The sequence below is a fragment of the Pelodiscus sinensis genome, chromosome 2, assembly GCF_052426305.1.
Source record: "Pelodiscus sinensis isolate ZL-2025 chromosome 2, ASM5242630v1, whole genome shotgun sequence".
Lineage (NCBI taxonomy): Eukaryota > Metazoa > Chordata > Testudines > Trionychidae > Pelodiscus > Pelodiscus sinensis.
Window position 1 is genome coordinate 63138602 of NC_143053.1, and position 23205 is coordinate 63161806.

The 23205-nt window shown below is 40.9% G+C and overlaps 1 protein-coding gene across 1 annotated transcript in view; it reads right to left on the bottom strand.

Annotated features, from left to right (window-relative positions):
• The window catches only part of CLVS1 (clavesin 1), a 120839-nt gene that overhangs the window by 91895 nt on the left and 5739 nt on the right, over positions 1 to 23205 (bottom strand). The window contains exon 2 of the mRNA XM_006113635.5: positions 14855 to 15467. Within this exon, the coding sequence (XP_006113697.2) occupies positions 14855 to 15243 (389 nt within the window). The 5' untranslated portion in view covers positions 15244 to 15467. The remainder of the gene's footprint in view (positions 1 to 14854; positions 15468 to 23205) is intronic.

A 23205-nucleotide genomic window follows, 5' to 3' on the forward strand; every position in this document is an offset into this window, starting at 1 on the left:
TATTGGTCAGTGCAGTACCTCTCTGGGATCCTTGGCTTACATTTATATGCAGTAACTGTAAGAAGAGTCTGGTAGGCTAAGATTAGACTCTGAAGGATATTTGTCTATGTAAAAAACCCTACCATGTAATTTAGCATGATGAAATGGGAGGAGGGGATAGATTCATGCCCCACACAGTTCCTGACTGGCTTTCCATTCCTCTAGGTATATTTTTTTCTACCCAAAAAGCTGGGAAACTGAGATTTCTCAATGGAGTGAAAATATTCAGAAGAATTGCATAGTCATTTTTTCTTATCTTTTCTCAGAATTTGCATCTGGCAGCAAGTCTTCCTTAGACATATAGAAAGAAATATTCACCATATTAGATTTCTGCTTGAAGTCCTTTTAGGTGCCCGTATTATCCCTTTATGAGGCTTTTTGATACCATTTACCACTTCAATAGGTCTCCATAGCAACCAATAAAAAGCAAAGGAAAAATGGTTTCACGCAATCTACATCCAACCCTACATTACAAATTTCTTCCTACACGTATCAAATAATGGCCATTTTTTCCTTGATCATAGTATCAGTATATAAGGGGGGTTGGGGTAAGGATCCTTCTTTTGGTCAGAACTGGTGACAGACTTCACCAGGCCCAGAGCAATGTGGTAGGGGCTCAGCTCTGGAGCCCCCAGTAGGTGTGGGGTCTTGAGGATAAGGGACAGGGCTACGGTCAGCCAGCCCTCAGTACCGCCCAAACCAGTGGCTAGTTAAATAGGCTGGTGCTCTGGCTGCTGCTGTGCTGTGGTAGTGGCAGCCTGGAGCCCTGGGCGCTTTAAAAATCATTGGGCCCCGTAGCAGTTGCCCTTTTGGCCCTCCTCCCCCATCAGTGGCCCTGCTCCTGGTGCAAATTCTATTGAGAATTTGGGTGTTTTGTGAACATTTATTTGTGGTTGTATCATTTGTTTTTGTGAAACCAATGTAATGAAATCTATTTTTTTCACAATAGCAACAAGACACTCCCATTTAGTGCAGCTACAGAGAATTATTATAGAAGTTAGGTAATTGAAGTCACTTTTGTGTCCACCCATTTAATTATAACTAGTTTCTTATGTGCTAATGTATATAGCAACTACAGTAGTTGGGATAAAGAGCAAATATCAAAAGCTTTAATGGACAAAAAGACAGAATTAATCCTGCTTGATTTGATCTCAGTAAAAGACTGTCTTTATCTTGGACTGGATGTTACCATGTTCCTGCTTTAATTTATGGAGGCTATTATTTTGTAAAAGTAGCAAGACCAGAGGGGAAAGAGGAGGTACAGGACATGGAAGGAGAAACTTTCATTATTAAAAACTAGAGTCACCTCTTTGGAAGATTTAATTTACAAAGACTATAATTTGATATCAGTAGAGTCCTTGATGAAATTGCAGTGTTTGGTAAAATCAATTGGATGGATTTTTTTTCTCTATTGCTGTCCCACAATGACATTTTATTGAAAATGGAAAACCAGGACTTAGAGGTTTTACTCTTATTGATTTAAACACATTCTTATGACATGTTTGGGATATTTGAAAATCAGAGGAGTATCTTTTACAGCAATTATGCTATATTTTCTTTATCCTAGATAGTCCCACTATTTCTCAAAAGTATTAATAAAGGGCCTTTGCCACAATAACAAACTTCAGAGACAAAATACAGCTAATCAGGCTTTTGTGAGATAAAGCCCAGTATATTGTTTGTTAGTTTCCTTCTGTAGTAATGCAGAGAATGAAAACTTTCCAAATCTCCCTGCTTTTGAATTTATTTTTTAAACTAAAAATCAGATGTCTCACAGAACTCTCTGTCACTTCATTAACTTTCATTCAGTTCCATTCAGCATTAGCTAACATTTTGTAATTTTAGTATAAACGAGTGTATATATTTAAGGAAGTATGTCGGTTTCATTTCTGTGTATACCTGTCAGTGACTTAGGTTCCACTTCAGCAAGGTACTTAAGTCCATGCCTAACTTTATGCTTATGAGTAGTTCCATTGCTGTATTTTGTCCCTGTAGTTAATTTCCTTTGGACTATTCAGCTTAAGATGTATTTTAGCCCCGATCTCCACATCACAAAGGCTTAGTGACTCTCAATCTTTCCAGAATACTGTACCCCATTCAGGAATCTGATTTGTCTTGCGTATCCACAAGTTGCACCTCACTTGAAAACTACTTGTTTACAAAATCAGACATAAAAATGCAAAAGCTTCACAGCACACTATGACTGAAAAATTGCTTACATTTCAGGGGATAATAAGGAGAGTAGTATAAACACGTCATTGCCTGTTTTGTGAAATTTTAGTTTGTACTGACTTAGCTACACTTTTTTATTTATCCTGTTGTAAAACTAGGCAATTATCTAGATGAGTTGATGTGCCCCCTGGAAGATCTTTGAATACTCCAAAGGGTACATGTATTCCTGGTTGAGAGCCACCAGGCTAATTAATATATATATATGTGCTTTGTATTCTGTCACCTTTTACTCACATTGGACAGGATCTTAAGTAGTCACATAGATTTCAATGGCCTTACACTAGGAGCATGGTGCTACTCAGCATTAATAAGGATGCCATAATCTAGCACTTTATTATTTGTAGATCAGATCCTTTCCCCGCACATGTCAATTTTCAAAGAGGTAGCCAGCTGTGTCTGTTTTAGCAAAAACAATGAAGAGTTCTGTGGCACCTTAAACACTATCCGATGTATTTGGGCATAAACTTTCATGGGCTGGAGCCCATTTCATTAAATTCAGGTTGATGTACACCCTGGAAGATCTCTGCATACCCCCTAGGGCAGTGTTCCCTCTAAGCTGTGGGGCAGCACAGCTTCACAGGTGATTAATCAGCCCCACCCAGTCAGAGGCTCAGGGCTCCATGCACTGAACTGACTGACTGGGTAGGGCTGATTAATCACTTGTTAAGCTGTGCTGCCCCACAGCTTAGAGGGAACACTGCCCTGGGGTACTTGCATTCCTGGTTGAGGTTGCATCTGTTGAAGTAGGCTCCAGACCATGAAAGCTTATGCCCAAATAAATGATAGTCTTTAGGGTGCCACAGGACTCCTTGTTGTTTTTATGGATGTCAATGAGGCTATTGATGAAAGAGCTGCTGTATCTGACCTGGGACAACACAATCCAATGTTACTGGGCCAGGGGCTTTTTCAGATACCAAAATCTAAATGGTTTGCTTTAAAATGCAAAAAAGTCTGATACATTTTATTGATTTTAAAGTGTAACTATTTCCATAGGTCTCATCCCTTATGTTTTTTTTAGTATACCTTAGTGCACCCTGATTGAATTTTCTTCTGTGAAAAAGTGCATGAACAATACCTGCAACTATTTACATTCTATTCAGACTTCTGTAGCTGGTAAGATTAAGCATGACAGAAAGCATGACAACAGGCCTCAGGTGACCCCTCTGCACAGGGGTGCATTTAAGTTCCACTGAACAGAGAACACCACAAAGCAATTTAGGATTGCTTCTCAGCATATGCTGGAGTCAAGTCTTAAACCAAGCTGCTCTGTGCTGGATGTGGGAAAGCTGAAAGTACCAAAACTGAACATCTCACCCAAAAGATAGCACCTCCATCATTTATGCAAACCTTTTTCATAATAGGTGTGAGCCCACTCCAAGCCATTTATGCAGCTGGAACTCTTTGATCCCATAGGGACATAATAAAACAGTTTAAGAAGGAATTTAGAGTAATATGTACAAAAACAAACTGTACTTGCTCCTTCATTGTCCCTGCACAAAAATGTCCATTTCATACATAAATACCACAGTTTGCAGTCACTCCCATTGCACTCAGCACTTTAAGTCTGAGCATAAACCTATCCTGACTGAAGTCAGTTGTAAGACTTAAACTGACTGCATTGGGCCAGGATTGAGTATTTGACCCTAATTACATTTCTAACGTTAGCTGATATAGCTCTAATTATTAGGGGGTTATGATCAGACCTTGATTGGTGGTGAGGATTGAGTTTCCCATATTTGCCTATGGCAGATTTCTTGCTAATTTCTATAAACAATCTGATGTCGGCCAATGTTGGAGACAAGCTACTCTACCAAATAGACCAGTGTTTCTTAAACTGGGTTCCACGGCATACTGATGTGCCGCAAGGCAGTCGGAGGTGTGCCGTGGAGAATAACACAGAATTCAAAATGGCCACCCTTCAAGGGGCAGGAGCAACAAAAAATACTTGGTGTTCCCCATAAAAAAAAATTATTGTTTGCTGTTCCTTGGTCTTAAAAAGTTTAAGAAACACTGAAATAGACTATGGATGTGATGCAAAATGGAAATTTCTATCTTTCCCACATTTGGGACTTCTCACTGTTTCCTGTGAGCCACAAATTCAAAATCAAAATTATGAGTCATTTAGGCTTTCAAAACCAAAACTAGAATAAATGTGATTTCACAAAATCAGTACCACAACCAGGCTGCCCTAGTCCATTTTGAATTTCCACCAACTACAAGTAGAAATTTCAATAATATTTTAAATTAAACATAACTAACAAGGATTTCTGTGTGCTACATGACTGATTATTTTATTAAAACTTCAAGTTTTACAATCATTTAAATCTGTTACTGTGGCTGTAAACCAGTAGTTAATCGATTCTCTCCCTTTGTGTGAATCAGTGCTCTCTCTCTCTCTCTCTCCCCCTCCCTCTGTGTGTGTGTGAGACAGAGAGAGGGGAGTTTCCTTTCTTGAACTAACATTGACTATCAGGTCAGGGTTTGACCTCAAGGGACTTATTCTATCCCTGACTAACTGGTTTGTATCAAAGGCTACATCCAGTTTTGCTCTCTGTGGGCAACACAGCTATTCAGACTAAGGTGCTTCAAAAGACACACAGAAACTGACCTAAATGATTCTGAGACCCAAAAGCAGCACTGCACACAAATGAGCAGAATCATGTACATTTCCTTTAGAAATGGGAACAAAGAGAAGGTTGTCCAGAAACTTCACACCCGAGAAGAAATATTTCTTGTGCTTAAAATACGGGACTGTGATTCAAAAGATGTGAGTTCATTTTCTGATTCTGCCACAGATTCCCTCTGTGACCTGGAGCAAGTCACTTCACCTTGTTGTACCTCAACTCCACAGCAGTAAAATGGAGTAAAATTCTATTTCCTTTCTCCGACCTTTCATTTAGCTCCTTTCATTTAGTGAGACAATATGGTCTCTCAGGCAGGGATTGTGTCTTACAGTATGTGGCACAGTGCCCAGCACAATGTGACTGTGAGCTCAATTGGAGTCCCTGAGTGCTACTATGATATAATTAAATAAAGTGAATAATAAATGTTTGAAACTGGTTCTTGGTAGGTGACCACAGCATTATTCTAGTGCTCCTTTATAAATACAAGCCAATAGGCCATCTATGGCCATCACTATCAGAGTTTTGGTGTAGCTATACTTATAGTCCATGTTTATATCTGTTTAAATTTTATTTTACTCTTGGCTGCTGTCTATATATCACCCTCCTGCTTACACATTCTGCACTTCACCAGAGCATGATAAATAAAAGCTTTGGTATTTATAGCCTTACTTGATTCTTTTATCATTGACTGGGAAGGCTCAGTAAACAATTTACATTTCAGACCTATCTCAATGGCACAGTGAGACAGTCAGTCTTTCTGGCTTAAGAGCCTGAGAGTATTTCAAGAAGTGTATTAAAAAATTTTGAGGCTAGATCCTCAGCTACACCAAAGCAGTGCTCCAGTGTAGCTGGGGAAGCTGGTTTATGTCACTGAACTGCCCCTGGATGTAATGGCCTACAAGGGACCCTCAACAGTCAGGAATAGCGAGAGCACAACGGTGATTTGGTCATGCTTCCTGCCCCAGCCACACTCCACTATGCTGTGTCAGGGCTCCAATGACAGGCAAGATGAAAATGGGGGTGCTAGGAGCAAATCCCTGTGAGTTAGGGATGGATGCTCCAGAGCTGCCAAAGGAACTGGACAAGGGTGACTTTAAAGAGTAGGACATTAGAGTGATTCCAAGGAACACGAGATAGGCAGCACATGGCCAAAGCTTGAGCAGAGGCAGTAAGTTTTCACTGCGGCATGGAAAAGCATTTAAAGCAATGTTGCCCTCTCAGAGAAGGAGGGGCAATAAGGGTAAAGAAGAAGACTCATGATTAAGGCAAGAATGGGATAATCAAAAGAGAGACTTGCGTGGGGGATGTCTCAGCCCTCATCCAGAGATACCAAGATGGCAACCTAGGACTGGGAGGGGCTAGGACTAACGAGGTAAGGAAGCAGAGGAGCTGGGAACCAGAGGAAGGCTAGCAAAGGGGGTCCAGCTAGAGCCCCAAGCACAGAAGGATAGTCTGGGGACCCAGATAGAATCCCAGGAGCAGTGGGCTACAGTTGGAACCCAGACCTGCCAGACAAGGTCAGTCACTTATGGTGGGAATCCAGGCTGCACCTCACAGCGCAGGTCACTCCAACGGGAAAAGGGAGAGCAGGCTAGTTCTATGAGTTCCCTCGTAAGTGTTGATAAGCTATCTGAACAGCTGGAGTCAGCAAAGAGTGAAGTGGAAGATATCAAGTGCCAGAGAAAACTGTAGGCCATGGATATCTAATTCATAAAGCAGAGAAACAATGTTGACTTCACCTCATTATATATTACCTCAAGATGGAAGTGGAGACTCAGTGTACAGGGATGGACAAGCTGTGGTGTGAAGAGACCCTGAAGTCCTGGATGCAAAGCGGAGCTGAAAGGCAAAGCTGAACTTAAATCTCACTAGGTAAGAGAAACATGTGAGAGTAGACCCTGACTAAAAGGGGCAAAAGGACAGAGAAAAAAAAAACACTCTCCAGACAAAGGTCTGGGAAGAGAATACACTTTTAAAACAGGACAAGAGACAGCAGTAGAATCTCACCCCTATCCTATCTGAGGGGGAGAGGTGGTATGTGTGCTGGGACTAGACCCAGAGGTTCCCCGCTGGAGGCCTTAGCATCCTGTCACATCTCATCCTAGGAAATAACAGAAGAGAAGTCCTTAAAACTAGAGTGTGGAGAGAAAGTAGTCAGGGCCGGCCCGAGCCATTCGTGCACCCTGGGCCCCGGGAGCACGGCGCCGCCCCCGGGAGTGCAGCACCCTTAGGTGCCTGGCGCCACCCCGGGACACCAGTGCATGCGTGGCCCTGGCCCCGCCCCCGCCCGGTCTGGCAGCCATGCGTGATGTCCCCTACAATGGGGCGTCCCAGGCAGTAGCCGGTTCAGCCCATAGCTTGGGCTGGCTTTGAAAGTAGCCAATCAGGGTCCAGCAGGGCCATATAAAAGAAGCTGCAGAAGAGAACAGCTGTCAGTTGGGGTAAATCAACACTACAGATTTTTTTTAGAAAAACATCTGTTTATCAAAAAAAACAAAAAAACTCGAGTTATGTCCACACTGCAATCGCATTTTTTTTTAAAAAAAATTGAAGGAACAGAGGGTTTTTTCTGACAGTGGTAAACCTCTTTCTATGAGGAAGAACACCTTTTCTGAAAGAGCTGTTTCGGAAAAAGACGTGAATGGATGAGGAAGAAGAGGCACGGGTGGCATGGAAAATGCACGGGTGCTCTGGTGGCCATTCCTTCCACAGTAATCAGAATTTCATTGCGAGATAGCGTCCAGTCAGTCTGGATGCTATCTTTCAAAAAAGTAGATCGCTTTGTTGATGCGCGTTGGCAGTGTGGACACTCTCTTTTGGAAGAAGTTTTTTTTGGAAGATCTCTTCTGGAAAAGCCTCTTCCAAAAATAGCCTGCAGTCTAGACATAGCCTTGCTGTCTGAAGCTAGAGAAAAATGCTGTGTTTTTGGCTGAAAGACCAGCAAGACCACAAACTGCTTAGTTCTAGCAGGGACCAGGGAAGTGAGAGAGCTCCTGGCTGGCTGCTAGGACTGAGCCTGAGGCCATGTCTAGACTACAATGTTTTCTCAGAAAAAGGTATGCAAATTGTGTTCCACAATTTGCATACCTTTTTCCGATAGTTTTGTCTGAAGAGGCTTTTCTGAAATTTGGCTCGTCTATACTGGGCCAAATTTCAGAAAAACCTCCGCTTTCGGAAGAGCCCTTCTTCTTCGTAGAAGGAGAAAGACAGGGCTTCTGAAAGCGTGCATCTGCTCTTCCGACAAAAATGTTGGAAGAGCACACGTGTTCCCTGGACGCGGCGGAGTTGTTTTCGGGATGCCTCTGGTATCCTGAAAAAACTCCGTAGACTAGACATAGCCTAAGATTGTTGCTCCCCCCAGTCCCTGCCAGCAGACTAAGGAGCTCCTGACTGGCTGCTGGGACAGAGAAAGGCTGAGCCTGGGAAGGGCTTCAGGAAGGTAGTGTTTCCAGGGAGAAAGCCCCGGAGATCTGGCCATATACAGGGGCCAGGACTACTTAAAAGACTGAGTCTGAGGAGGGCTAGAGAAACACCAGTTAGGGTATTCAGTCTACCAGGGGCTTATGTCAGTACTCCTCTGTTCTGATTCTTATACAGTGTGTTGGACTCAGCTGGAGGGCTGAATTACTACAAAACCACTGGACAGAGGTCACAAGACCTGAAAGATTGTAGGCACACCCAACCAGAGGGGGGGACACACATGAAAGGTGGATGCTAACCAGTTACAAAGTTCTAAACCAGTATGATGCACTTCTTAGATTCAGAAATAAATAGGGGTCTTGTAGACATCATCTTTGCAAGTGTGCAGCAAGCTCTGAGCACTAAAATTCAGACCTTGAAGAGGACTGAGCACTAACATTCATACCAGAGGCCTAAGTGAGGGAAGTGATGACTGTAGTGAATAACTTAACATCCAAGGTATCCTCCATGGTTGCATTTTTTCAAGCATGAGCAATTATAAAATGCCCAGAAAATATTCTAAAGAACTGGAAACTAGATATTAGAAGAGAACTGAGTTTATAAAGCATATTTAAATGCAATGTGCACTATAGCACTGTTAGATACAGAGTCTGCTGACATAATCCTCACATTCGTAACTCACAAGAGAGCTCAGAGCGGTTATTGCTTTGTCCTTTTCAAATGCTTTTGTCTGAACTACAATAATCCAACCCAAATGTTTTTATCTAACAAACCAAGGGGGCAAGCCCCCCCCTTCAGTCGAAAGCAACTGCTGGAAATGAACCTGCAATGACAGGCACATCATTTACTGTGTTTCTATCTAATAAAGGATATATTGGGTTTTGATGTGGAGTTTACATCTTTTGTAACTGTTTTCTCAGTAAATAACTGAACAGTTTGAGTTTTACTGCACAGATGAATTATATTTTAAATGAACTGTATAAAGTGTTCATCGAGGGAAAATAAATACGTGTGTGATGCCTATTACTAGAGAATAATAGGGTGTGTGTGTGTATATGTGCATGTGCGTGGGTGTTAGTACAGAAGAGTAGAGAAATGTTACACATTCATTGTTTGTTTTTTCACTTATTCATCCTATGTAGGGCATCCTCAGATTGCTACCCAATATTTACTGTCCTGAATTGCAGGCACTCTTCCATCCAAATCAAATGAAAGGCTTTAACAAAGTGAAACTAAATTTAAATTGCAGTGGATGGTTAGAAATCACTTGGATTAAAATGAGAAACTGAAAATGGAGCAATTTTCTATGGTTTTTCTGTTGGATCAGAGTTTATGCCTTTTTATTACAGTTTTGAAATTAATTTAGAGGAATAGTTTGAAGAAAGATTTTAGAGAGGTCTATTTTCTTTATGAGCTCAAACTGTTTTGTGCAGTTTTCACTTACACAACAGAGAATTAAGATTTGATTCAGGAAACCGTATTCACAGATCTTGAGAAGCTGTTTCTAGGAGTACAGATCAGGTTTAGAGGTGAAGGAAAAGGTGGGGGGGTGGAGGGAGAAATGGAGGAAGAAGGAAAGTCAAGCTGAAAAACAGATAGAACGATAAAGCAGAAGATGAGAAAACAGAATTGGAGATCAAGGGGCGGAAAAAAGGAACTGAGAGAAGTAAATCGGTAGATACCACAATGCATCATTAAGGTTAAAGAGGGAGAGATAACAAAGACCGAGGGTATGTCTAGATTACATTTTTTTTTTTGAAAAAACTTCACCTGCATCCACACTAAATCATGTTCTTTCAAAATTAAATCAAAAGAACGCAGGGTTTTTTTCAACATTGGTAAACCTCAAATTATGAGGAAGAACGCTTTTTTCAAAAGAGCTCTTTTGAAAAAAGGTGTGCGTGGATGCAGAACAGGGACATTTTTCAAAAGAAGAGGCAAACAAAAAAAGCACCGGTGCCCATTCTATGAACAGCAATCGAGCTTTCTTTCGAGAGAATGTCCATGTAGTCTGGACGCTCTTTTTTGAAAAAGCAGATCACTTTTTTGATCCAGTTTTGAGGTGTGGGTGCTCTCTTTTGAAAGAAGCCTGCAGTCTAGGCGTACCCTCAGAGAAGATAAACAAAATGGAGAAAACAAGAAAGCTGGATGGCAAAAAAGAAAAGGAGCTAATTAAAGTTAGAATTAGAGCTGAGTGAATTTTTTCAGACAAAACTTTTTTTTGCCAAAAATGCAAATTTGAATTGACTACATTTTTTCACAAATTTATGAGGAATTTATTGAATTATTGCAGCTGGGGGAAAATCCTAAAAAGTTGAAACATTTCATTTTGAAATTTTTTAAATTGAAATGTTTTGATTTTTCAGTTCACAGAGAGTTTTTGTTTTAAATTTTAGTTCAATTTTGTTTTTAAAAATATTACGAGGATCTCAAAAATTATATAACATATTTTGTTGTGGATTGAACTAAATATTTAGTTGGACTTGAACTGAATTTTTTTCCAATTTCTTGGTTTGAACAGAACACTGAAAAATCAGTTATTCACATATTTCTACTGGGAAGTGGATGGAGAAAAATAATTATGTAAAGACACCAACATCTTCTAGTTTAGTGGCTTTTATTCTTTTACATGTTGTATTTCCCTGGCAGTCATCCAAGATCAGGGGCTTAATTTCTTTTTCAGCCTACTTCTTTTTTGAACTCATACATTGAACTACATAATGGATTTACACTGCTTTTTGGTAAGATATTGGGATGCATGTCAAAAGTTGTATTGAGAATGTAACTAATTTTCATGGAACAAGATGCATGGTAATCAACTCGAAGAGGTAAATGTAACAAATATTTGTTTTGTACTATGATGATCATTCAAAACTATCAGTGTTGTTCTCAGAGTTGTTCTGAACACAGACAAGGCACCTCAGTTGTATATATGTAGGGCTTAATTTTCCTCTCACATCATTGTCAATCACGAGCGGCGTAGAAAGAGCAGCCACCATTTGTATCTCTTCACTGGAAGGATTTGAATTCAATAAATGAAATAATACCGGGTAAAAGAAGAAAGCAAGAATTTGAGGCTCTATTTTATTCTATGGGCTCCTTATCTGCAAGTTGTTATTTTGGGAGATGGGCATAGGTAGGAATAACTGAAGTGGGAAAGATATTGATTTGTTCTGAAGAGCAATTATGATTTCTCATGCACACTAAATCCATATTTTATACTTTTTTAAAGTGTGCCATCATAATGCAATCGACCTCAATGGAATTATTTCTGATTTACACTAGTGTAAATGAGCAGACAAATAGACAATGAATTTTGACTTAGTACATTATTAGGGCTATTATGAGCGGTTATGTAAATCTTTGGTTTTTTAAAACAATTTGGATATGTGATATATACTGCTATATGGATGATACTCAGATGTATGTAAAAGCACATGAACATACATACTCCAGTCACATCTGAATCTCAGTGGAATAATGGCATTGTCTCTCAAGAAGAAGAAAACATTGACAAAGATTTTTACACTTTCAAAGGAACTCTACATGTTTCTTTGAAAAATCAACCTCTGTTGAGGCAACTTTGCTCAGCATGAGCAGAAAATAGATAGTTAAATGGTCTATTCCAGCAGGTAAGTATCTGGCTGTCTTGCATTATGATCTCTGCAACAAATGGGCCCTACATGATTTTTCCAGAGCTGAAATTCATGTTGGAATGATAGAAAAGGTAATTCTCTCTTATTGTCACAATGCTCTCTGCACTTATTAAAAATATCGACTTGTGAACACAGATAGAATTTAGTTGTAGATAGAGTTTCCTGTCAACTTGCATTTTCCATTTTCTTCCCTTTTATGTTTTGGAAACTCTTGCTCTGATTAATTTAATTACTGCTCAGCCTACTTTTTCAAGTCCCTGCTCTTATACACAGGTTTGTTAATTCCATCATACTTTTTAATCTTAAAAAACCAAGATATCGTATATCAAAGCAGTCACCTATCAATATTCATGACTTTTTAAATAATATTGGCTTATTGCAAAATACTGTCACATCACAAGTTTCTAACATCAGCAGTTTTGAAATATTACTTAAGGTCAGTCTTGCAATGTATTGTGAAATTCAGCACTTCACAGGACTGTTGTAGAAGAGGTGACTTATTTTATAAAATATATTTAATATTGAAGCTCAAATTTCAAAGGAAAGCATTATAAATAAATTATGGCCTTAGGATAACTTGTGCCTATATAAAGATATACAGTGTTATATTTAAAGAATTGGTCCCTCTTCTCTACTCATTTCTAAAGCTTCTAATACATACATTTCATTAGCTGGAGATCTGGAGAACAATCCCCTTTCTACACACTGTTTGCAGTCTACTCCTCCAGTAATGAGTGAAGATGTTTTAAATATTTTAATTAGGTTGATAAGTTAGAAGATGATCTGAATATCTAGTATTTCAATTGGAGTATTCTTACTGAACACATCTTAAGCTGGTTCATGGTATTATAGCAGCTGAAGGAGTTACCATATACAATCAAATATACAGCTTCTGGTTATTCCCAAGATTATTACCAAACATCCAAAGAGACAAAGAATCCAGATAAAATGTCACTTGGTACTGGTATTATCTCAGTTATATTCTATTGATATATATGGAAAAAATACCAAAAAAAAGTTACTTGAGTAAAAGAACTGCTACTTTGAAAAAAATGTAATTAAGTAAAAATCAAAGTATCCTTCTGGAAAACTGTACTTGAGTAAAAGTACAAAAGTATTGCATCTTAATTGTACTGAAGCGTCCAGAAGTAAAAAATAGCCATTGATCTACAGAAAAATCAGTCAGGGGCCACACAAGTGAGAGACAACCTCCCTCCCCCCCAAAAACCCTCATTGATGTGGCCCCCAACTGACATACCTTACTCCCTGGCACTCCAGCCCCCCGGCAGGGGAGGGGGAGGAGAGGAGGCAGGGAGGACTAAGCTTCAAGGCTTTCCACAGGCCAGATTAACTCTTAGGTGTCCCAGCGTTAGTAGATTTTGTGAGCCCAGGCTATGGGGCAAGTGGATGTGGTGGGGTTTAGTGTGTGGGAGGGGGCTGCCAGGAAGAAGGATAGGAATGGGGCTGAGGGCAGGGGTCTGGTGGGAGATAAGGTGCTAGAGGGGGCTGGGAGTGGAGGTCTGGCTGGGAGGGAGGTGCAGGAGCAGGCTGAGGGTGGGGTGTCTGAAAGGGTGGGAGGGTGCAAGAGTGGACTGGGGCTGGGAGAGCTGGGCGGGGGAAGGGAGCAGGGGGAAGAATATGGGTGTGGGGACTGGCCATGAGGGGGTGCTTACCTAGCTCCATGCTCCCTGCCACTCCACCCTGATCCCATTGGCCGAAATCTGGCCAATGGGAGCAGCAGGGAAAACCTCCCATGAGTAGACAAAGCGGCATTTTTTGTCGACAGAACTGGATGTAGTCTAGATGCTCTTTGTTGACAGAAGCTTTGTTGACAGTATCTGTCGACAAAACTTCTGTCGACAAAAGCCTGTAGTCTAGACGTACCCTTAGTGACCTGGCCAGAGGGCTGAGTCAAGAGGAGGAAGCTGCAGCTCCTGGAGTGAGATAGGGGCCACAAAGAGACAGAGTGATGATGTGCAGTTGAGGGAAGGGGTATCAGCCTGTAAGAGGTAATCTCTAGAAAAGGCAGAAGGAGGCAGCATTGAGTAGCGAATAGCATACCCTATCACACCTATGTATCAGAGAGTATATGAGAATTGTGTGGTGAGAAGTTTTTACTCTGTCAACCTCTTCAACTCCTGTCTGACGTGACTAAAGTTACTGGCTGTGTCTAGACTGGCCAGTTTTTCCAGAAAATCAGCCGCTTTTCCGGAAAAACTTGCCAGCTGTCTACACTGGCCGCTTGAATTTCCGCAAAAGCACTAACTTCCTACTGTAAGAAATCAGTGCTTCTTGCGGAAATACTATTCTGCTCCCGTTCAGGCAAAAGTCCCTTTTGCACAAACCTTTTGCACAAAAGGGCCAGTGTAGACAGCTCAGATTTGTTTTCCGCAAAAAAGCCCCGATCGCAAAAATGGCCATCGGGGTTTTTTTGCGGAAAAGCGCGTCTAGATTGGCACAGACACTTTTCTGCAAAAAGTGCTTTTGCGGAAAAGCGTCCGTGCCAATCCAGACGCTCTGTTCCGAAAATGCTTTTAACGGAAAAGTTTTCCGTTAAAAGCATTTCTGGAAAATCATGCCAATCTAGACTCAGCCACTGTGTAATAGGCATGACAGTACTTATAGCAAGATGCAATTATCTGGCTTAAACCTGCAAACATTAGGGAAAAGTATGATCTACATGTTTCCGTGTACAGTAAATCCTCTGTAGCATAGGTATGAGAAATGATAGACCACCACAGTAGGCAAAGGCTTTAGTGAAATGGACTCATGTTTGGAATACATATTTATCAGAATGATCTCACTGCCGAAAATATGGTCATTAATCAACTGTGAACAGGATTTGTATGTGTATAAAAATAAAAGTACACTATCTACATTTACCTACTCTGATCCCAGTTAGCTGAAAAAAGCAGAAGAATCTTCCTGCCATAGTGATCACGTTTTTCCAACACTCCAGGAAACCCATCAATCAGAGCCCGTTTGATCCCAGGATCATCAGCCTTGAAGTTCTTGAACATATCCAGGTTTAACTGGCGGTACTGGAAGTACTGGGCCAGCAGTCTGAAGGCATCTGCTTGGTGAAACTTTCTGGCTCGGAGAAATCTCAAGATGAAGGCATCATCTGTACGTAAAAACCCAATGTCAGGCCGGGTAATGATCATGTCCCTGACCTGCTGGATATCCTGATGCAAAACGTCTGGGTTTTCATTCAGTTCCAGACGGGCTTTCTCTATAGTCTCTGGACTAAGTCCAGTTTGTAAATGAGTCATCTCTGCAAAGATCTCTTTTCCAGATTCTTAACTTCAGAGTATTTAGCACGAGAAATGCTGAGCCCATTCAACTAATGGCATGCTGTAAGTGTGATCCATTCAAAAGGTTTTTGCTGTTCTGCTGTTTGAAAAGGACTTGTTCATATCCTTGCAAGAAAGTATAACATTCAGTTCATACGTAGTGTAATCCATCCAAAAGCCAGGATAGCTTATTCCATCATTCACTAAAAAATAAATATATATAAAAAACATGGATTACATATGTGCTGAAGGCTTAAAGGAATGTACTTTTGACATCATCTATAATAATCACTGAACTGCTTCTGTATTTTAAGTATTTGGAGGATAACAACCAGTCTTTGAGTGGTGGAGTTAGCATATTGCTGTCATTGATATCTTGAATGCATAATATATAAGTATCAAAAAGACAATCTAATGAATTTATCATTATAGTGAACATATAGCAACTGCAATGTTGTATTTTCAGTACTAGATTATTCTCTCTCAATTAGTCTAGAGATAACAACATAGAAAGACCAGAATTTCATAACTTCATGCTCTGTTACTGATATGCTTTTCCCATGATATAAGAAAAGAGAAACATTTTCAGCCTTCTAAAATAAGCAAATTTACACTTTTCATGAGGAGTCTAGTATTTATTGTTGGTTTATTGTCAATATTATTTCAGAAGTTTCCCGTTGCTTCCCTTTATCCATTTATTCCCTTTAATAACTTTTCCCTAGACTTGTGCAGAGAACCATGATAAAATTGTGAACCCCAAAACAGTCAGGGTCATTTGATATATGGAGACCACTCTCAGAAAACATTTTCGACTACAGGTTTTCATTTGTAAAAAAGTTTTTCATCATTTTTCCCCCTGTGCCACGTTATCTGGAAGCTTTGTCTTCACTGCCATGTGTGTCTGGATGCAGCCTTGGTGTGAATTAGGGCAGCCTAGGAGCTACTCTCATTTATGACAACTACAGAACGATAACTCTTACTGTAAAATCCTATTGGAACAAGACACTGTAGTTTTACAGAAGTAAACTAAGTGAGGTCAACCACAGGTCGGGAGAATATAGTGTTGCTCTCACCTGGATTCCTCACCATTAAAAATTACAGGTGCCTCGTCGCCACTAGGATTTTACAGCAGGATAGCTAGTATGTATAAATTATACCACTAAAAATGCACCTTTTCAGGCAGTGAAGACTTAGGGTATGTCTACACTACAGTGTTTATTTGAGTTATCTTAATTCGAAATAGTTAATTTGAATTAATGCGTCTACACACAAAATGCAGTTTGAATTAGCATTTTGCTAATTCAAAATACAGCATCCACACTGAGTGGATACTGATTTGGATTTAAGACTGACCAGAACCAGGTGAGGGGTAGGGCATCAGGTCATTGGGGGTAGGGCATCCCCCCCAAAACCTGTCTTTGTATAGCTGTTGCCTGAGGCTATCTGAGGCTTGTGCTTAAAGACACACACACACACACACACAGAGGCAGTTGGTTCCCAGGTGTCCCTGCTTGCTTGCCTGCTTCGATGAGGGACAGCAAAGCATTAGTGTCTTGGAGTGCTCTGGTTGCCCTCACTCGGGACACCATAGCACTCTGCAACATGGAGCCAGAGCTGTCCCTATGCACTCTGGTGCTTCTCGTGAACATGTTACTGTGAGCCTGGCTGCACTTCCTGCAGGCTGCCATCTGGGAGGTCCATCGGGGGCTGTCAGTATCCAGGAGGCCCTGCGGGAGAGCTTCCACCCTGAGGAGCACTCAGAGCCTCCCTGGTCTGCCCCACTGGAGGCTTGTGCCTCATTCCTCCCTCACGTTCTTCCACTTACTCCTCCCCCCAACCTGATGTCAAATAAAATACACATATTTTCATGAACACAAACTCTCTTTATTTAACAAAACTGGCGGGAGTGGGGGATGAAACTCTGGTGAGACTGGGGAAAGAAGGCAGGAGAAGGGAGGAGAGAGGATGGGAAAGGGGAGGGGGAAACCTGGGAGGAGGGAGCTGGAAGAGGGAAGCAAGGGGAAGAAGGGGGAGGGGAAGCTCAGGGCTCAGGGTTGGGGGGTCTCACTGGACCACATTGATTTTCATACGTACCTGCTCCTGGGATCATGTGTGGCCTTTGGTGGTCAGGCTGGCAGCTTTCCTCCATCTAGTACGGAGATCACGAACATTGGGGGCATCCCCCCCAAACCTGAGTAAGGTCCACCCTGATCTCCGCCCCGGATCAGGAAGGTGCCTGCCTTCTCCGGGCCCTGGCAGGCTCCTGGGAGCTGGCAGACTGCTCCTGGGGAGCGGTGGAAGGCTGGCTGCCAGTGGCTTGCTGGCTCATGTTTTGGGGCCACTGGGTCGGGGCAGTGACTGCTGGCTCTGGGCCGGCAGGCTTGGAGCTGGCACAGGCACTATGGCCAGAGTCTACCCCTTTAAGGGCTCCGGGGAGGGTCGGGGAGGGAGAGGAGTATTCTTGCTTGAGGCTGGAGTGGCCGTTTTATTATAAGCTTTTATTTTCAATATCTTGCAATTTTTCTGGAAAAAATGTACCTTGTGTGTCTATGAATCTCACACTTGTTCTTAGCTACACTTATAAAGAGTCATGGGCTGTTATCAGCATAATAAAAAATGCCTCAGAATTTTCTTAAGAGTTTCACTGGTGTAAATCAAGAGGTACTGCCACAGAAGTCAATGGAGCTACACCTGTGTGAAGTAAGGTTAAAATCAGGTCCATATTTTTCTGCCTTTAAAAGAAAAAAGTTCAGATTTCTCTTTTGAAACTGAACATCTCAAAAGGAACTTGATTTTAAAACACAGACACTATATACCCCTCAGTGAGGTGGATGCTTTAGGAAATTTGAAGAAGGCTGTTTAAAAAATAATGTAGTTTTAGGGTCTGTCTACACTGCAGTTAAAAACCTGCACCTGGCATGTGCCTAGTGACTCCAGCTCATAGGGCTTGGGCTAAGCAGCTGCTTAATTGGTGAAGGTGCTCAGGCTGGAGCCAGGGCTTTAGGACTCTGAATGCTGAGACTGTCTCAGAGCTCAGGTAGAGGAGGAAGTGCAGGCAGGGAGCCAATTAAAGCTTCCTAATTCTTAATCTGCAGCAGCTCTGGATGCCCTCCCCCACCCCCTTGGTAGGCTAGGAGCTACTCTCATTTGTGGCAACTGGATATGATCTATGGGATTATATGCCAGATGACAATTTGTGGGATAGAACTGAACTCTGCCCTGCCCCCTGCCTCCTTTACCATGTCTCCCTTATTAGGGCCTGGGCATATTCTTGGCTGAGCGGTGACAGCCAGATTCTGCCCCTCACCAGTGCAGAGGGGCAAGAAAAGGGGGAAAGAATTGGTCTCATTTTTTTTTTGTTTTTTCATTTTTCGTTGTTCAGATTCTTAAATTATAGGAGGAATCTTTTTTACATAATTTCTATATAACAAGCATCACAAATGCTGCCACTGTTTTGTGTGACTATTAGTTCTGTTTCCTAAGTTAGGTTGTAGAAGCACCCATAATATGTTAAACACGGCCACAGAGGAACACAGTCTCCACTTCATGGAAATGGCAGCTGCCAGTAAGCGATTTAAAAAAATACCTTCTGCAATACAGCCATTCATTTTAAAATACATGTTAAGTTTGTTCTTATGGAGATGAGCTTCTTACCCTGTGGAACACTCTGATCACTGAGCTGAAAGTGTTTTCTCTAAAATACAATATTGGTACTTCAAAAAAAAAAAAATCCACAGCACATATAAACAAAGCCGTAATGGTCAGAATTCCACTAGAAATCACAGGCCTAGTTCCTCAGCTGTTGTAATATGCTGTAGCTCCATTGAGTTCAACAGAGCTATGCTGATTTACACCTTCTGATGGTTTAACCCTTATAATAATTACAATAGCAACACACATTAATGCCAAAGAGTGACCCTGTTTAATTGTCACTGTGATTTCTTACATGGTACTGATCTCTTGAATTCCTAAGTATGTAACAGATGCTCATTCCCCATTATCATACCCACACATTGCCGTTTCCCCTTTCTCCTTAGGCTGTCTACAATTCTTACTTGGGTAAAACGCTCCAGATTTTAAAACCAACCTTGCATCTTTGTTCTTTCAGATAAGCACACTGACATTTTCTCCTCTGGAATGGTGTTGCTGTGCAGTTGCACAACAGAAGCTTTGTTAGATAAGAATACTGCTGAGAACATAGTATGACTTCTTCCTCTGCTGGGGTCTTTTCACAGCTTCTTAAAATAAATCATCCCTCCAAAGGAACAAAGCCCAAACACAGACCAGGAAAAATAATGATCATTTTTCAAAAGAGGAAACGTTGAATGAGAAGTGATGTATTCACCACATACGCCATGTCCCATACTATTTTTTTTTATTTTCAGTGTATTGATTTCAGTTCCCAACAAGATTCAGAGAAAAGGCAGTATGCTTGAAATACTGAAAATATACTGGCTTCTTGGATTGATGGGCACTGGTTTTGCTTGGTAGAAGGGACCATAATAATATTGTTGGTTCACATGTTTAATCTCTGAGATATACAACTTGGTACTTGCTTTCCTCACAAAGACATGCACAAGGCTAAATGGAATTTATCAGCTGGTCAAACCAAAAACCAGACTGACCACATCATTATCAGTAAAAGGGATAGATGGTCACAGTAGGATGTTAGTCTATAGAAGCACTCTCTGTAGCTGTGATTAATTTAATTCCTCCAATTCGTAGTTCCAGTCCAAGAATAAGATGGGTGCCACTGGACAAACAACAAAACAAGAATAATTACAGGAAAAGTGTAAATAAGCCAAGACTGCTGGGAAAGTGGAAGAAGTGAAGTGTTAGGTAAGTGGTGAAGAAATCACAAAAGATTCAACAAGCAAAAGTCTTGGAAAAGAGGCTCAACAATTACAGGAGGCATCAAGAAAACAAGCTATGGAAATGATATACACAAAGGTTAAGCTGTACAGAAATCCAATCAGGTGAACAATACCATCAGTAAGGCTACATCTAGATTGCATCCATTTTTCGTAAAAGGGATGCAAATTAGACGTATCGCAATTGCTGATGAAGCAGGGATTTAAATCTCCCCCGCTTCATTAGCATAAAAATGGCTGCCGCTTTTTTTTGGCACGGAGCTTTGCCGGAAAAAAGCGCCAGTCTAGATGCGGATCTTCAGAAAATAAAGCCTTTTCCAAAAGATACCTTATCCCTTATTTTAAGAGGGATAAGGGATCTTTGGAAAAGGCTTTATTTTCCGAAAGATCCACGTCTAGACTGGCGCTTTTTTCCGGCAAAGCTCCATGCCGAAAAAAGCGGCAGCCATATTTATGCTAATGAAGTGGGGGAGATTTAAATCCCCGCTTCATTGGCAATTGCGATACGTCCAATTTGCATCCCTTTTACGAAAAGGGGATGCAATCTAGACGTAGCCTAAGAAAGGCAACTGGTAAACTGATAATAAATGCCGAAGAAGTAGCCTTTTTTCGAAAAAAACCTTCACCTGCGTCTAGACTACAGCCGCATTCTTTCAAAATTAAATCGAAAGAACGTGACTTTTCTTTCGATGGCGGTAATCCTCATTTCATGAGGAATAACGCCTTTTTTCAAAAGTGTTCTTTCGAAAAAAGGCATTCTTGAATGCAAACAGGGCTTTTTCAAAACAGAGCATCCAGACTGCCTGGGTGCTCTCTTTTGAAAAAGTGGCTCACTTTTTCGAAAGAAGAGGTTGCAGTCTAGACGCTCTCTTTCGAAAGAGGCTTGCAGTCTAGATGTAGCCTAGGTGAACAGGGCAGCTTCCAATGCACAATGGATATCAGCCCTGAAAACCACTAAGAAAAAGTAGAACAAGCAGAGAAGCAGTTAGAAAATGGGAAAGCTTCAGGAATAGACAGTATTGCAGCAGAGCTGCTAAAAACTCGTGGAACAAAGTGCTGTCAAAACATTAGAAAAAATATACATGGAGGTAAGGGAGCAAGAGGAATGGAAGGGCAATAGTTGTAACGGTCCTCAAGAAAGAAGCCCTAGCAATCCAAATAATTATCAGTCCTGGGGAAAATTGTAAGGAAAGCAGTTGTTAACAGATTAAGGCTAGTGTTTGAGGAGTATAGGTGAGGAACAATGCATCTTGACATCAGACTCAAGTTGCGTTGATATTTACACTCCAACAGCTTATGGTGTAGGGGTGCAGTAGTAATAATGGGGCTCAAAGATATTCTCATTTTCATTTACTTCTCTCCAAACCAAAAGAATGCCTTTGTGAAGCATTATGGAAAATAGTAAAACCATACAGAATACCAAATAGGATAAATGTAATTATTAAAGTTATATACAAGGACTCCTATGGTGCCATAAAAATTGGTGGAAAACTAAGCAACTGTTTCAAGTTGAAGTTTGGAGTATGAGTAGAGGGTACAGTCACTTTTCATGTTGCACTAAATTGGATATTAAGAATGATAAATGAGTTGGTGGATGTGACATAGGGTGATCCTAAGTTAAGCTCTTTAGTTTATGCAGATGACATTATATAGCTGGCAGACACTGGAGTTAATGATGATACTGTGCACCCCCTTGGAAAACAGGTGTAGTTGACTGTATAATAAATGTCAAGAAGACCCAGCAGCTGAATCTTTGAAAATGGATAACAGAGAAACAAACAGAAGCAACCAAGTAAAAAATCTTGTGTATCTAGGAAACTTGATCAGTGCTGCTGGTTCCAGCATGAATGAGGTTAAAAGATGTGCTTTAACTACAAGTGCAAGATAAGAGTCATTGAAATTATAGACATTGTACCACAGTGAAAACTTCTCAAATCAGTATGCCAACAATATAACTCTGGGAGCAGCTGCAGAAACAGCTGCATGAAACAGACACCAGAAAGCTGGAGGCAATGGAGATCAGTTGTCTAGAAGATGACAAGTATAAAGTGAATGATTTTAAGCCAAATTAAGACATTATAGGAGTAGAAAGTGAAATCTCAGTATAAGATTTGCTGAAGTAAAAAAGATTATGATGGTGAAGATGCCACTAAGATGAACAACTGACACAATGCCAAAGAAAATACTGTAAGTGTAACCTGATGCAGTCCAATCTAGAGGCCCATCAACTTCTAGATGGTGGGACATCATATGCAGGGAAATTACCAGTTGTGGAGGAACAAGCCATGAACAGGAATGCATGACACTGTGCTTTTATCAGTCTGTGAAGATGCTTTGAAGAAGCAACAGAACTTATATTGATCTTTCCATCAGAAGATCTCAAAGTGCTTTACAAAACTGGGTCAGCAGTGTTAATGTCACTTGATATGTGGAGAAACCAAAGAACAATACTTAAGTGACTTTCCCAAGGTCACTCAGCAAGTTAATGGTAGAGCCAGAAGTTAGAACTTGGTTATTCTGGGTCATCTGCATTATTTTCTTCGGCATCCTATCAGCTGTTTGTCTCCACCACTGAAATCTTTTCAACTGCAGCCAATCCTGTACCCAGATTTCTTTATTTGTCTTAAAATCTTCCAGACAATTCTTATCTCTACTGCCCTTCACACTACTACATCTGACCTTATACCTTATGAATCATCATTGATAAACTAATGCTATACATCACTGAAAATCAGATGATTCCAGCTTTCCAATGATGCATAACATTTTCTGGTCCTATGGGTTCCCATCAAATTAGCTAGTAACATCACATCATGTGTATCTTTGAACACCACTCTGATCACTTTGATTATCAGCTTCCTTTTACCATTAACTTTAGTTCCAGTCTGATTTGTTATCCCAATGTTCAGACTTTTTAGAGCTAGATCCAAAAGCCATCTGAAAGCCACCTGAAAAGCTTGCTTGTGGCTTTTAAATGGTCTCAAATATTAGAGAAAGCTCCTAAGCTGGTGTTAATGGACATAGCTCCAATAGGATCTATATCCCTTAAATTCAAACTCCTGGCATCCAT